Raw genomic sequence first — 15,498 nt, 5'->3', positions numbered from 1 at the left:
TTATAGGTTTCTTACTGACTGGTGGGTAGCTTTTCAGTGTGGCTTGACTTTCATTCATTACATTCTTTGCTTTGCAGCCTGGAGGGCTGGAGTACACTCTAGCAAAGTCTGTCATGCAGCCTTCTCCTGCAGCCTATTATAAAATAAGGAGGATATGGCTATCAATGACTAGTAGCCATGATTGCTATGCCTCCGAATATCAGTTGCTGGAAGCTACAGAAGGGCAGAGTGTTCTGGAGGTCAGGTCTTCTTTGCCTGTTTCTCACAGAGGCATCTGATTGGCCACTGTGAGAAAACAGGATGCTGGACTAGATGGGCCACTGGCCTCATCCAGCAGGCTCTTCTTATGTTCTTAGGAACTGCTGGACACTTACAAGGGAAAGCATATCTTGCACTTTTTCTAAAAACGCTGCGCTTGTCTTGCTAACCCTACACTGTATCTGATGTTTATGGTCTGCAGACCAAACAAACTAAGCTACTACATGCTAAAGATGCAGTGAGGTCAAACTAGCTCTTGTTTGATGTAAACATACTGCAAAGATAACATGTAAGAACCCCATGTTTGCTGCCCTGACTTTCTTGGAGAAAGGGTAGAATATAAATGCCACGTATAAATGAAAGTCTCTAGTGTTGTACCAAAGTGATCCTTCTCTCTGTGGACTGGCAAGGTCTGGCCAAGCTTTGACTGGTGAAGGGCTTGGAGATGGCACTTTCAGCTCCTCCACACTCTCCTCCTGGGAAGAGCGTTTCCTCCTGAAATGGGGGGAAAGAAAGAGGTCAGGTATTTTTTGGTACACACAATCAGAACATTCTCTTCATTTAAAAAAGTGAGTCCTAAATTTAGTCCACACTGATAGTATCAATGTCTTGCTGTTGCTGCCTTGAAACAGCAGCTTCAGCTGTGAGATTGTCCTTGGCCCTGGTAGCTCAGCTGTGATCACAAACTAATGTTATTTGGAAGACAAAAAATTAAGATTCGGAGAACTAATAAGGTGCAAGCAGATTAAAGGTTGCCCATAAAAGGCACCCCGAGTCTTTAGAAAGAAACCACTGTAACAGAGTGGCAGACAGATTTAGGACACTTGACAGAAAAACAAAATAAATAACAAACAAAGAAGTTAGCAACTAGTTGTTGGCCCATAGGGTAATTCAGCCTTTGCTGGCCTCTTGCCCTCTAGACATTGCAGATTTACAACTCCCATCAGCCTCAGCCAGTGGGAAGATATTGGATCAGCTCCGACATAAGCTTTAAACCCATTTATGCACCCCAGCTGTGTACCCAAAGGTATGCAAATGCTTATCCCAGGTTTGTATCCCAGTTACAAGTCAATGCTCCTCGATAAATCAAGAATCTGCATGGATGCTAAATGACAGGTTTTTGGACTTTAGGTTCTAAAACATTATGGGTGCATACCTCTTGGGAGCCTTGGCTATAACCGGTACAGTGAGGGTTTGGGGTTTCTTTGGTGGTGAGGTCTGAGCACGGCCGGCAAATACTGGCAGCCCTGAAGAGCCATTCTTGGGATTCCTATTCTTGATGTTCACAGTGGGGTATCTCCCTGATGGCCGTCCTTTGGCAAGAAAATATATGAAATGAGCCAGAAGAAAACAAGAAGACAGATAAAACCAGTGGATGCATCACTAGCAGAGGCTCCTCATAGCAAAATGTTCAAGATGTAGGTCCTTTACTGATCAAAAGACACCTGAAACTACAAAATCCTAATTCCCAACTGTATTTTCAGACACCTTCAGTAAACATAGCCACCTCTTAAATGTCCTATCCCAGGTTTATACAGTTTCTTTTCCATGCAATTCAAATTATACTATGGCCAAAGTATATAATAAATTTTGTGGGTTTTTAAAAAAAATAAAACAAAGTTTTTGTGTTATTATTTTTCATGAACCAATTCAAAATATTTTAATTTTTAATACTTTCAACTGATTGTGTTGATTGTACACTGTTCTTGTATACTGTTTGTAATTACATAGTATATAATTGGTTGAAATAAAATAAATAAAATATATTTAATATTTAGAGTATAAATTCTAGTTATAATACCCTGATAAAGTAAATGTTTATATCATCTTGTTGATTCTGTGTTATCATGTTAAACTGTGTCATAGATTCATATTGATACCCTTTTGTATTTAGATAACTATCTTGTAGAACTAACAGGAATAATTAACTGGAAGGTATAAATGCATTCAGATGTACAATTATTGCTATGAAAAGTTTCAAACACCAAGAGGTTTGATTATTCCTTCCTGTAGTGATAGGAAGTACATATTACTTTTCAGAGATAATAACTTAGTGCAAACTCCAAGCAAGCTTTTATGCAATATTTTAAAATATACTTAAAGACCAACTAAGTAAGTTCTTGGTATGAGCTTTCATGTGCATGCACACTTCTTCAGATACCTGAAGATACTTCTTCAGGTATCTGAAGAAGTGTGCATGCACACGAAAGCTCATACCAAGAACTTACTTAGTTGGTCTTTAAGGTGCTACTGGAAGGAAAAAATTTTTTTTGTTTTGACTATGGCAGACCAACACGGCTACCTATCTGTAACTTAAAATATATTGTGAATTATTATTTCTTCAAAATTAATTAACTTAGCTTCTTCAAAAAGCAGCACAGGGCTATTTGCAAAAGAGCTTTCAAACATCCCCCGCACTGTGCTTTGAAGTCCCAACAATGGGACTTCAAAGCACAGTGTCACCTGATGTCACTATGGCTTTAGGTGATTGACAGGTGGACAGCCCCACCCACCTACCTCTCAAAACTGCATTCACCATGCTATACATATTAATGCTCCTTGAATTCATTTCGGACTGTTTTCAATATCAATGGAACAACTGCCCAGTTGTGTTTGGTTTACATTTGCTTTTTAATTTTTAAAATAAAAATATGTATTTTTAAATTGGGGGGCTCCAGAGTTGGCACATAAGCATCTGGATTGCTAGGCAGAAATGGTTCTCCACCCCTACTCTAAAAGGTATACCCAAAAGGGACAGGTCTTGCCTGCCACCTTCAATAGAGCAATTTGTGAAGCAAGGCCATTTGCAACCTTCAGCACAGCAGAGCAACTCTTGGCCTTTTCTCTTTTGATGCAAAACTGAATCACAGCTACACGTCTGGAAGTTATGGCTACTGGATGTACATGTATTGAAGCAGACACAAGAGACACACACAGGCAGACGAAACGAAGGAAGCCTGACACACAAAGCTGCATGCACAAAGCCATGGCAAATGCTACGTTACCCTGGGTGTGAGAAGATGACCCTTCTTCCTTCAAAAAACTGGGGTTCGTCACACCAGCCTTTTGCTTTCTGGCGACAAGGACAGGGATGCGGGAGGTAGCGGCAGTGGTGGAGCGGTAGCTGGGGACGTTGGGCAGCTGCTCGGCTAGGCTTCGACGGGAGGGGGAGGAGCTAGGATGACTGAGTGGCTTGTCATGCACCAGGCGGGCTAACTCAACGTCGCGGTTTTGCTTGGACATGGTGGGGCTAGGCAGCTAGAGGCTCCAAGCAAGGGCCAAGGGGATCTGAAGCTGCAACAAAGCAAACATAAAATCACATGAGAAAAATGGTGTTGCCCAGTTCCAAACCAGCCATTTCGTATGTGTGCGTGTGTGTGTTATACACAACCATCACTGACTACAGTATGATCTCATTTAACTCGTGCAACTTCAATGATACGTGGTTGAAGGTCAGTTGGTTGAAATTCTGCAAGTTAAATTCATGCAAGGTGGAGAACTTTTCCTAGCATGGGAAGAGCTTTTAAGGCTTCCACTTTGGAGGGGGCAAGGACTGCTCAGTATGCTGCTCTGGAAGGCTAGGGATGCTCACACAGGGGATGTTTGAGTATACTAGTTTTCATATACATCTGAAACCCTTATGTACTGAACCAATATGTAAGATGTGATTATATGTTTATAAGTTGGGGTGGAGACCACCCTAAACCCTAGAAATTAATAAATGGTAAGATTTTGTTTATTTGGGATATGAAGGGTATATACAACCTGCAGAGGAATTCCTGGGCTAGGAAAATGACCTGGCCAAGCTAGGGTCATTAAGAAACAATAAAGTGCCATTGAGGGACATTGGCAATGCAAGAGAACTGTCCTCCCCCCCACCCGAAGGTATGAAGACAGACAGGAGATTTGGAAAATTGTCAGGGTAACTGGGCCTTGGATTCCAGCACTGCACTGCTGTGAGGAACAAGTTCCTCTTGAGATGATCCTGCTGTAACATCTAGACTCCATTTGTACTGAAGGTACAAATTTGTGGATAAATCTTATTTCTTAAAGCTACAGCAGCTTCCAACACGTCTTCAATTCTCCAAAGGAGCATAGGCCCTGGTTGAGGGCCAAGACCCCTGGAATCCTGTGCACAGCTTGACAGGGATTGGGGTAGCCTGTAACAATACTGTATTTTGAAGGCGCACAAACATGCAAATGGAGTCACTTCAGGGGCAAATTCTGATGTGGCTGTTACACCACCACTCATTCCCCAAAGAGCTTGTGCAGCTTCATGCTGTTTTACAAACTCAGTCCCCTAAAATGTTCCTTATTGCCCTGTTGGACTTCTTGGTCTCTGTGACCAGCTTTGCAACAGCTGGAGATTTCATGACCATGATGCAACCTTTTTGGTTTATAATTCAACATTCACGTCTGTGTCTGCACACTCAAGAGTCATATGCTTTCAAAAATTGTCCAATACCAACCTTCACCAGCCCAGTGCCACCCAGATGTTTTGGCCCACAAGTCCCATCATCCCTGGCCACTGGCCATACTGGCTGCAGTTGACAGGAGTTGTAGCCCTAAACATCTGGAGGGCATCAGGCTGGTGAAGGCTGCCTTAGGCCAAACACTCTGTGTATGCTCACTGGAAGAGTACAGGACAGCTCTTGCCTGCTCAGAGCTTTGTGTCCACATTGCAGGCCTGCACAGAATTGGACCAGGCGCATTCTATATACAGTACCTTGAGGTGTAACTAAGGCTGCTTCAGTTTCTTCCTCTTCTACCTTAATTTAAAAACAAAAACAAAAAACCCACAACATTATTCTGAAGAACATTTCCTGTTTTGAAAACTCAGGTTCTGTCTAAAACAGACTTTTGTTATGTTGTGACAGTGTGCCCCTTCCCTATTTTATAAAGCCATCTTATGGGGCCATTTTAGGGGACAAAAGACTGGGTATAAAATAGCTTTTATAAATAAATAACCAACCAACCTACCTACCTGTGGTAAAGGGCCTAAGTTGGCATCAAACCCCTTGACTTTGCCTGAAGCAGCTACCACGAAGGTGCAGCTATCAGAGGCACCCCTATAAGGGACAAAAGAGAGACAGTCAGACAGCAATGATTAACAAACCCTGAAGTCCCAGGGATCTTCTTGTCATATTGAAGTTAATGTGTGTTAGAAATGCCCTGGAAGAATAAGGAGATTTACAGAGCAGCTTTCCATCTGAATATCGACTATATAGGCCCACAGCAAAGGTGGCCAGTGCCTGGTTCTTGGCATTCCTACTGAAATATACTCAGAGTCGCAAAGTGATTTCATGCTCTTTATTCAGCTCATAGTGGTGAGGAGGAATGAATGAAAGTCCCCTCAAAGCATCTGCTTTATATACATTATTTACACAATGGGCTGCACATGATTGGCTAATTCCGGAATTCTACTGTAAGCCAATCAGGTTGTGGATTCACTTCTATCTGGAGCATGATTGGGTGGTTCCTGCCAACCAATCATACTGCTGCATTGTTCTAGGACCAATCAGACTGCTGCATTCTGAATCCTATTGTTCTAGGACCAATCAGACTGCTGCCTTTTGGATCCTATTGTTCTAGGACCAATCAGACTGCTGCATTTTGGATCCTATTCAACTCAGTACATAACACCTACTAACAAGGATGACTCTCTCACCTTCTCAGGCTATGTTCATACAATATACTTAAAGCACTATGTTACCACCTTAAACAATCATGGCTTCCCCCAAAGAATTCTGGGAAGTGTAGTTTGTTCAGGGTGCTTGGACTTGTTAGGAGGACTGACTTCCCCTCACAGAGCTACAGTTCCCAGAGTTCTCTGGGTAGAGGGACTACCTATTAAACCACTCTGGGAACTGTTCAGTGAGGGGAATAGGAGCCTCAATACTATTTAAATTTGTAGCATGGTGCTTCAGATGTATGGTGTGAATGTGTTCCCCCCTCTCTGCCTGTCCCCCTCAACACTGTGTCACACACCAGCATGACAAAGAAACTGAACCCAAGACAGGCCTAGCAAAGCAGATCAAGCCTGGCCTCTGCCTCCTCCTTTGTCCACGATTGCACCCCATTCTCTCTTCTATTTAAATGAATTGGTGCTACTCATTCCTATGGGGAGAAGAACAGCAAGAGGTCGTTTCCAACTAAGTTTTACTCAGAGTAGTCAACACGTTCAAAAAATTAACGGAGCTAAGTTAGTCAGGTTTGTTCATTTCAATGGGTCTGCTCTGAGTAGAGATAGCTTTGGAGGATGCAGCCCATAGTAAGGTTACCAGACGTCCCCATTTCCCAGGGACAGCCCCCAGATTTACAAATCAGCCCCCATACAAAAATCAATTGAAGTTGAAAAGTGTCCCCGGATTCATTGAAAAAAATCTGGTAACCTTAGCCCATAGCATTTGTTGACACTGCTGTAGTGAGGACAAAACCTGCCCACCCTCCATGGGCTGCAATGTGTCTCTGTCCACAGCATATACAGAGGCTCATTGCACACACTCAGCAGTCCAAAGAATATGCAAGCTCTTTCTCGGCGTATCCCCACCCCTCACAAAGCAGGCACATTGCTAGTAAACGAAACAAGCACCCTGCTGACTCCTTCAGCCAAAACATCATTCCTTGCCACAGGGTCTGATTGCACAACAAAACACATTAAATCAAATTTGCTCAAACAAAACACTGAGGTTTACAGTTGCGTTCATTAAGGTACTATCTCTCATTCACCGTTTGCAATTCTTTCCTCCACAAGCATGTATAGAGGCACCTGCAACTCAATATAATACCTCATGCAACTGATGAAGTGGAATGTAGTGTACACCGAAAGCTTGTGCCATAATAATTTTGTTGGCGTCTAAAGTGCCAAAAGATTCCTTGTTGGTTTTGCAACAACAGGCAAACACAGCGACCTTTCTAAAAATCTTTAACTTATTCCCTCATTTTTTGCCTTTGGACCCCTCAGAAATATTTTGCAAAAGAAAAAAACAAACCCAAAACTCACCTTTTCAAACCATGTTTCCCCTGAGCGTATAGCACGTCAAGCCATGCTTATATTCAGCCCTGTGATGCTCTGCTAATCTTGAAAGCCTTCTCTTAATGAATGTATTTTTCAAATAATCGGCAACCGCTCCAAGATTGAGACTTTTGACTCTTTCCTGTGTCTGCTTTGCCTTCAGTTTAGATGCAGATCCTATTTCCTGTTAACTACACTGAGCTCTCATAGCCCGCTCCCTAAGATATCCCCCCTCCCTGCTTCAACAGAGGAACATTGAGGGACCAAAGGGATGCTGTTGCTAGGAGAAGCTGAGCAGTTGCCAGGGAGGAAAACGGGTCACAGCCTGGTTACTAGGCACCACACATAATAGGCAAGCCCTTGAATGTACTTTGCTAATAGAAGCCTCCATCTGAGGAGGGAGCGCAGAAAAATAAGCCTTTCAAGTTTGTTGCAGATCTAAGGCTGCTTAAAGACTAATTATTTTATTGTCTAGTCCACACATGATAAATCTAGCATTCATCATGAGACGAATGCCAGTGTGGCATAGCAGCTAGAGTGTTGGGCTAGGACTGGGGAGACCAGGGTTCAAATCTCCACTCTGCCATGAAGCTCACTGCCAGTCAACCTACTCCACTTTACAGGGTTGTTGTGCAGAGGAAAGGATATAGATTTAATAAATAAAATGTATCCTTCTGTCAGAATTTGACCTTTTAACTTGATCACTGATAGTTGCCTTTTAGCAGGGTTCTGCTAAAGAAGGAAAAGCTACCTTCCTATCAATTATGCATCTGGTACAGGAGCTTTTCCTTCCTTTGGAAAAAAATATCTGGTCAATTTCATGACTGGCATGGGCTGTGTGCACTCTGTACCTGTAAAGCACATTCCAAGCACATTCTTTCCCTGAAATAATTCTGGGCATGGTAGCTTACCCCTCACAGAGCTACAATTCCCAGCAAACTACAGTGCCCATAATTATTTGAGGGAAAGGATGGAATGGGCTTTAAAGCTATAATGTGTACGCAAGCATGATCTCCGTGCTCAGGAACAGGCCAGAGTTTTTGGTTGCCAACTCTGAACACAGAGACAGGTTTTGATTGAGCGATCTGACCACATCTGCATTAAGTTATATGAGCATAAAGGGATGGATCAAGTGAATGAAAACCCTTGTGTTTATGTTTTAACAGAGGGATGGAGGACATTCTGCCCTCGAGGTACTGTTGGACTCCAGCTCCCATCAACCACAACCAACATGGCCAGTGGATAAGGGTGATGGGAGTTGTAGTCCAACAACATCTGAGAGGAGACAGCGGAAGATGCTGTCCTGTCTCCAGCACTGAAGTATGAAGTACTGAAGCCTTGTTTCACTTTTGTGTAGGAAACAGGAGAGGCACCATTTTATCTTTTGCCTCAAGAAAATATACTGAACTGGTCCTGCCTCTTTCCCTCATCACAAAGGAAACATCGGTTATGGGGAGGGTCTGCACATTGAAAGAAATAGCAAAGCAGAGCTTTGAACATGCTGTTTTCTCCACAGAGCAATGTAGCAAATCACAATCTAAATGGCAGTTCAGAGACAGAGCAAGCTGTGCCTTTATGTTTAGAGGAAGGGCAAAGAAGAATCCATGGCCTTTGTTTGAATTCAGGACCTTTGTGGCAGAGAGAGGTCCTCTGAGTGCCTTAACATCTCTATTCGTTACCAATGTTAACATGTCCGGGAAACCTCTGGTGTATGGCAACTCATGGCAGCAAATTCCCTTAAAAATAGCGCAAAAACTTTTTTTGAGATTTTGCAAAAAATAAACAAACAGCTCAACAACTTTTGTGTCCAGATTTTCACTTTTTGAAATATGGCAACCCTAGTTGCCAAGTTATACAGCAACAGATATTCTTCCTCCTATTTCCCCTGCTTTGGCTTCCTACCTCTGCTTTGGGGGGCTGGGAGGTGCCCCCACAGTCCACTCAGCTGTGCCACACCAACACATCACTTCCTCTTGGATTTCATGGTCTTCCACCAAGAATTCCACATGGCTTTGTCTTGTGGGAAAGGTGCAGGCTGAAATAAAATGGTGAAGGCATCAGGTTAGGGACCACTGGGCAAGAAGATCCATCTAATTATTTATAGGCACAGATGCTAAGTGGCAAAGCCCAAATGGGATCACCTTCATTGTGTCCCTCTTCGGCAGGCAGCGATTCTGTCCTCTTCAGACACCAAACTTCTCAAGTTGCTGACTTGGTTCTGGCAAATGTCACCCCCAGATAATTTTAAGTTATCCCCTGTGCCCCAAGCAGGACTCCAAAGCCAGAAGGAAGTCAGCAAAATTGGCAGGCACTGCAAAAAGTGAAGCACCTCTCCCTTCACCTTTCTCTGGCAACGCCTCCTCCTGTGCATTCTGTCACGAAACATGAATTTGGGATGTGCATTTGCTGAGATATCAGGCAGTTCCAAACACGGGTTGGCTTCAGTTTCTACATACTCAGCACTTGCTGAAAAAACACACAAGCCAAAATGCAAACTTTTCTGAATTTTGTTGGTATAGATCTCTAACCGGAAAAATCCATACAAAACTCAGGTCAAAGTGTGCATAAAAACGTGTATATTTGTGAAAATAATGTAGCAGGGGAAACTGCTTGCAGAAACATTAAGCAAAATTGCACACAGGAGTGTCAGTGGTGACAGCTGGTGCCCTTTGGGACTGATAGGGTAGAAGGCAGGGAGACCAACAGTAGGTGGCGCCAGAGCCAGTGACAGACTGACATCATTCTAGTTTTGTCCTCCTCCTTCCTGCTGAGGTCTATAAAGGCAAAACTGAAATGAAAGAGGAGGAAGCTGATAGGCGGCAGCACCCCTTGGATCAGTTGCAAGTATAAGAAGGTTGGCAAGTGGGGTCTGGCTGAGAGCAGAGTGATATTGGTGGGGCAGTGCCCCATTTGCCCTAATGGACCAGCTTCCACTGAGGAAGGCATGTAATATGAGAAATGCACTGATTAATTTTCGTGATGACTTTAAAAACTGAACAAAAAACATAAACTGATGTGAAAATGTGGCAAACTGAATTTAAGACTGGAAAAATGAGAAACAGAAACTGGCAGATTAATCCATTCCTTGTTCCCCTTGAAGAAGAAGAATCTGGCATGTCGCTTACTGGGTCCCCAAGCAGGACAGTCAGATAAAGCCACTAGGGGAGATCAGAGAGTTTGTTTCTGCTCTGCTTTGGGTTGTGAAAGGAGGGAGCCTGGGGTGGGGGTGGGCTATATTCTTGTAATTTTAAGGTGGACTTGCATCCTGGGAGAAAAGTGACTGTAGCACTAGTGAGACCAGACTAGTGCCACCAGACATCTTCATTTGCCCTGGGCTCTGTAGGTAAAACAGGGCTGGCCATAATCGCTTCTGGGGCCCACATGCCAATGGTGGACAAGAGCAGAGGCAAAAGATGACACAGTAATGTATGTAAATTTTGTCTTCGAGTAGCAGTCTGGTTTCTACTCTCTTTCTGCACACACCTCTCAATCTTCCACACAGACAGGCAAGAGGCATGTTTGTTGTTCAATAACATTTTACAACCTGGTGAAAAACACACACATGGAGTCCTATGAATTGGATGAGAGAGGATTGGAGAGCACTTTTGGCCCCTGGACGTGAGGCTTCCTCTCCCTCAAGCAAAGAAGAAAAGCAGCAGCTCTTCCCACCAGATGGGGGCAAAGGGAAAGAGGTCAGCAATTGCAACTAATCTCATTGTGAGGGACCATGAAGTTTACTAGGCCATAGTGAGCCAGTTACTCCCTTGCAGCCTAACCCACTTATTGGGTTGTTGTGAGGAGGACAAAATGAACACAAGGGTAAACCATGTGCACTGCTCTGAATTCCTTGAGGAATGACTGGGATAATATATACTGTTGGGGGCAGTATTGTTTTTGTTTCATGTTATGGTATGTATTTTTGTGTTTTAATATTGTAAACCACCCTGTGATCTTTGGATTAAGGGGGGGGTATAGAAATTTAATAAATAATGATATATTGTGTAGTTTCTAATAAGTTCAGAAGGACAATAGTGTTCACCTGTTGCTAGTCTGGAATTCATCTGGAATTCGGAAAGAGAAACCAGGTTGTTGTATTAACGTCAGTGATATGTACATCATGTGGGCTTGATGAACTGTCTTGAGTTACTCATCTACAAAGGGAGCATTTTTTTGCTTTTAATTTGTGACAGATTGTTTGGATAGCCTAGTAGATAGCTCTGGGGAGGTCATGGTGCATGTTGAAACCATTGACATGTGTGGTCCTGAAAGTAAAATCTAGATCGCTAGGTAGGGGGCTGAAAGCCTAAACTTTCATGGTAGCTTTCTCTGTTCTATTCACCTCTTCATCAAAGTTCAGAGTACTGGTGAAAACTTCCATTAAGGCTGCTTCCTCCTGAGAAGCATCCAAACACTGATTGCTTCTCTGCTGTAAGCTCCAGGTGAGATTGCAATTGATTTTGAGGGATATTGCACTTTTTCTGATTGTAGGGCTGAGGGCACAAAGACCTGTGGAGATTGTGCTGGGCTTCCATTCTTATAAACATCCAATTTTCTATGTAAGTAAGCAAGTAGTAAGAAAGAAAGAAAAGAGATGGAAGCAGTGTTGGGAAAAGGCTGATTGCAAATTGTTGTTCACATCATCCACTGGGCCCCAATAAAACATGACTTGAACAATCAATTTCACATGAAACACCCAGCATGAAAGCCTTAGGAGATGGCTGGCCTCTGCTGCTTCTGTTTGATATTAATCTGATGGGTTTTGTGGTGTTTCTATTAACACTGTGTACATTAATTAAGATGTTATGGTTGGATTGTGTTTTAAATAATAGTTTTAGCTTTGTAAATTGACCAAAAGGTGATCTAAAAAACCCAAACTAGTAAAGCTATAATGTCCTGATAGAAGAAGAGACAGAAATACTTTGTTTACATGAGAGAGCTACTCAAAGAAAAATATTGGGTGAGTTGTAGCTTTTCTCATTTCCCGTCTTTGCCATATATATTCCTGAATGCAATAAAAGACTATTTTCTGACTATTTTGGAGGAGAAACACTACTGGATCAAGAAACAAAGTGGATGAAGGACATGGGGAATACAAAAATATAAAAAACAGGCCTCCCCAGTCCAAGTCTCTGACCTCCCAATGCCAAATCCAAAATGTATTGCCATCCTTTACTTTTCTCCTACCTTTGATTCAACCAGTCCTGCCTTCCCCAACCTGGTGCTTGGCCTACAACAGCCATCAGCCGCAGACAGTGTGCACACTGGTTGAGGCTGAAGGGCATTGTGGTCCAAAACATCTAGAGGGCACCAAGTTGGGGAAGGCAACATGGGAGCAGTTCTTGCTGACTAGTGAAGCCTATTTGGTTAAAATTCTTCCATCAGGAATGTTGTTCTGGACCTGGAAACTAAGGATACTGTCAGGTCCCTCCCATAAAGCAAGCTTATTTTCTCCTGCTCCGGATGGTAGGACCCAAACCAATGAACTGAAGTTGCAAGAAAGGGGATTCCAACTAAACATCAGGAAGAACTTTCTGGCGGTAAGAGCTGTTTGACAGTGGAACAGACTCCCACAGAAGGTGGTGGACTCTCCTTCCTTGGAAGTTTTTAAGCAGACATTGGACGGCCTTCTGTCATGGATGCTTTAGTTGAGATTGTGGCTTTGCAGGGGGGTTGGATTTAGATGACCCTCAGGGTCCCTTCCAACTCTACAATTCAATGTTTTCTATGATTTTCACATAGGACACTGCTTTTTCTTTCATGACCAGCTAAGCAATAAGGCTACCTCCACCTCATGTTCAGATTGCTCTTTTAAAAGCTAGCCTTTATTTAATTTAGAAAAAAAAACAAAAAACGTGCAAAGTCTTTTCTTCCTTGATGCATTATGAACACCAATTCAGGTTGGTTTCATTTTTTGGAAAAGGAAGTCTTCAAATCTTCAGTGTCCCTTTGTTTCAGAGGCACTTAAGCCCCTTTGCTCCCTGAAACAAAAGGAGAAGAAGTTAAAGGAAAGAGTTTGGACTGGGGGGGGGGGTGGAAGGGGTCTGGTGTTTTCACAGCCTCACAGGGAACACAAACCCATTTGAAATGCTGCAAAGCAAAACAAAACAAAAACCCTCAGCTTCCCCACCCCCCCAGAGCAATTCCAGTTCTTGGTGGGTTACCTGTACCCCCTTCCCCAGGCTCTGCTACCCTCTCTTCCCAAGTGCTTTTCACTAACTCACTTGTTTTCTTGACCTGTGAAAATGCCTCTTGTTTGCCTGTATAGAGGATGGAGAGATGTGTGTGTGGGAGTAGAGAAACCTGACTTTTCACCTAATTTTGCCTCTGGCCTCATCCACCATTAGCATGTGGCCCCTGGAAGGTGGCCAACAAATATTTTGTCCCTTGGTTCTCTAAACTTGAGAACAATTTATACATATATAGATATATGGTATTACCCTTCTCCATGCCCACAGAAATGCACTGGAGCTTAGCACCCAGGCCAGTGAGCAACATCTAAAGTCATATTAACAGGATGCTTGCTAAACAGCCACTGAAATTGGTTTGGATCCTCCAATCCCTGACCTGTGAAACACAGAAGGCTTGTCATCCTGCAGAGGGCTGGAGAAGTAGTCTAACATTTTGATTCAAGCCATACAATTGCATTTCCCCTTCCAACCTGGTCATAGAAATAAACTGGGAGAGGTGCTGAGCAAACAATTATCCACAGCAAACATCAAGAGCTGCAGTTATCAGCAGCATGGAAAGGCACCCACCCACTGCAAAGTTCTCAGGATGCTAACTGAACTTCCTCATACAAGGCGCCATTCAGAAACATTCATTCAGCACTCACCAAATGTCATTACAGTAGCCTTCCTTAACCTGGTGTCCTCCAGTTGTTTTGAACTACAACTCCCATCACTCGTTGAGGGTGTGGGATGTAATCCACTGGGAGCAGTCAAATGCAACATTCCTTGTTTTCCTAGAGTGGACATGCAAGGGAATGTTTGGTCCAGCCAGTCGAAACTTCCTGTTCCTCCTGGCCTGGAGCATCCTTCCTTGCATGTGACTAGTGGGTGGGCGTGACCTTCCCTGACCTGGTAAAAGGACAAGGCATGCTGCCACCCTCTCTCTTTTCCATCTTCTTTTCATCCTTTGAACTTCCTGGAATGAACTGCTGGCTGCCAGCCAAGCAGTCCCTCAGGTCATCTCCCTTATGGGATAAACCTGTTTGTATAAGTTTGTAACTTTAAGCCTAAAGCCTGCCTTCAGGGATCACACTATGCTCTGCCTGATTGTGAGTAAACTTTCTTTTTATTGCTTATGAATAACTGTGGTGTCTTTATTCTTTTAGGAGAGATTCAAGGGGTCTCACCAGGAAAATATTAGAACACATTTCAATCTGGACAAGCCAGATTGAATTGTGTATTGTCTTAAACTCACACGAGTTTGCAGCTAGTTTTCTGCTGTGCACGAGAAGGGGAAAGTAAACTCTGCTAAGTAAAGGAACTTGCTAGTGCAAGTTAGGAAGGATATTAATAAACAGTATATCCTCTCCTGCTACCCTGAACCTTCCCACAGAGGGCATGGCTGTATGATGGAAAGATGTGGCCCAAAACATCCAGAGGGCACCAGGTTGGCAAAGATCTGCCTCACACATAATAAGGGAGCATTCAAAGGAACTTCTCAACTTCATTCGCTCTGCTATCTGCAAAGGAAAGTTTAACTGCCCACCCCCAGCTGTGTTAAGGTGCATCATAAATGAAGCTGCTTGGATCTGAGGGGTAGAAGCCCATCAGTGACCAACCCTCTGAGAAGAAATGGCTAAGAAAAGCTGCCTCCTGAACAGCATCATGGGAAATGACTCATTATGACTTACTGGCTTGCCCTGGGCCCAGGTCTGCAGCTTCTGCACTCTGTTGGGGAGAGAAAACAAAGTGTGACGTCAAGGGGCAAGTTCTGCTCTCTCATATCTGCTTGCTCCATCAGCTCCTAAAGGAGGTTCAAAACCATCCTCTCTCAAGTGTGGTGTAGTGTGTCAGACTACGACCCTGAGAGACCAGGGCTGAAAGCTCCAGTCGGTTGTAAAGCTCACTGGGTGACCTTGGGCCAGTCACCACCTCTCAGCATAATATACCTCACAAGTGGTTAAGAGAGTAAAATTTGGAGGGGCAGAACCCATTACCCCCTAAATCATCTCTATAAAAAGTCACCCTAAATTAATTTAATCTCCAAAATTTATATCC

At 43.4% G+C, this 15,498-nt stretch overlaps 1 protein-coding gene across 1 annotated transcript in view; it reads right to left on the bottom strand.

Annotated features, from left to right (window-relative positions):
• The window catches only part of CNGB1 (cyclic nucleotide gated channel subunit beta 1), a gene marked incomplete at its 5' end in the record, with an annotated part of 39,523 nt that overhangs the window by 15,999 nt on the left and 8,026 nt on the right, over positions 1 to 15,498 (bottom strand). The window contains 6 exons of the mRNA XM_083625847.1: positions 637 to 753; positions 1,415 to 1,571; positions 3,264 to 3,516; positions 5,243 to 5,327; positions 9,176 to 9,308; positions 15,132 to 15,168. Of these exons, the coding sequence (XP_083481973.1) occupies positions 637 to 753; positions 1,415 to 1,571; positions 3,264 to 3,516; positions 5,243 to 5,327; positions 9,176 to 9,308; positions 15,132 to 15,168 (782 nt within the window). The remainder of the gene's footprint in view (positions 1 to 636; positions 754 to 1,414; positions 1,572 to 3,263; positions 3,517 to 5,242; positions 5,328 to 9,175; positions 9,309 to 15,131; positions 15,169 to 15,498) is intronic.

Source organism: Podarcis filfolensis (assembly GCF_964270895.1).
Source record: "Podarcis filfolensis genome assembly, chromosome: 8".
NCBI classification, from domain to species: domain Eukaryota; kingdom Metazoa; phylum Chordata; class Lepidosauria; order Squamata; family Lacertidae; genus Podarcis; species Podarcis filfolensis.
The sequence above is the reverse complement of the archived record's forward strand: the minus strand, read 5'-3'. Positions and strand labels throughout refer to the sequence as shown.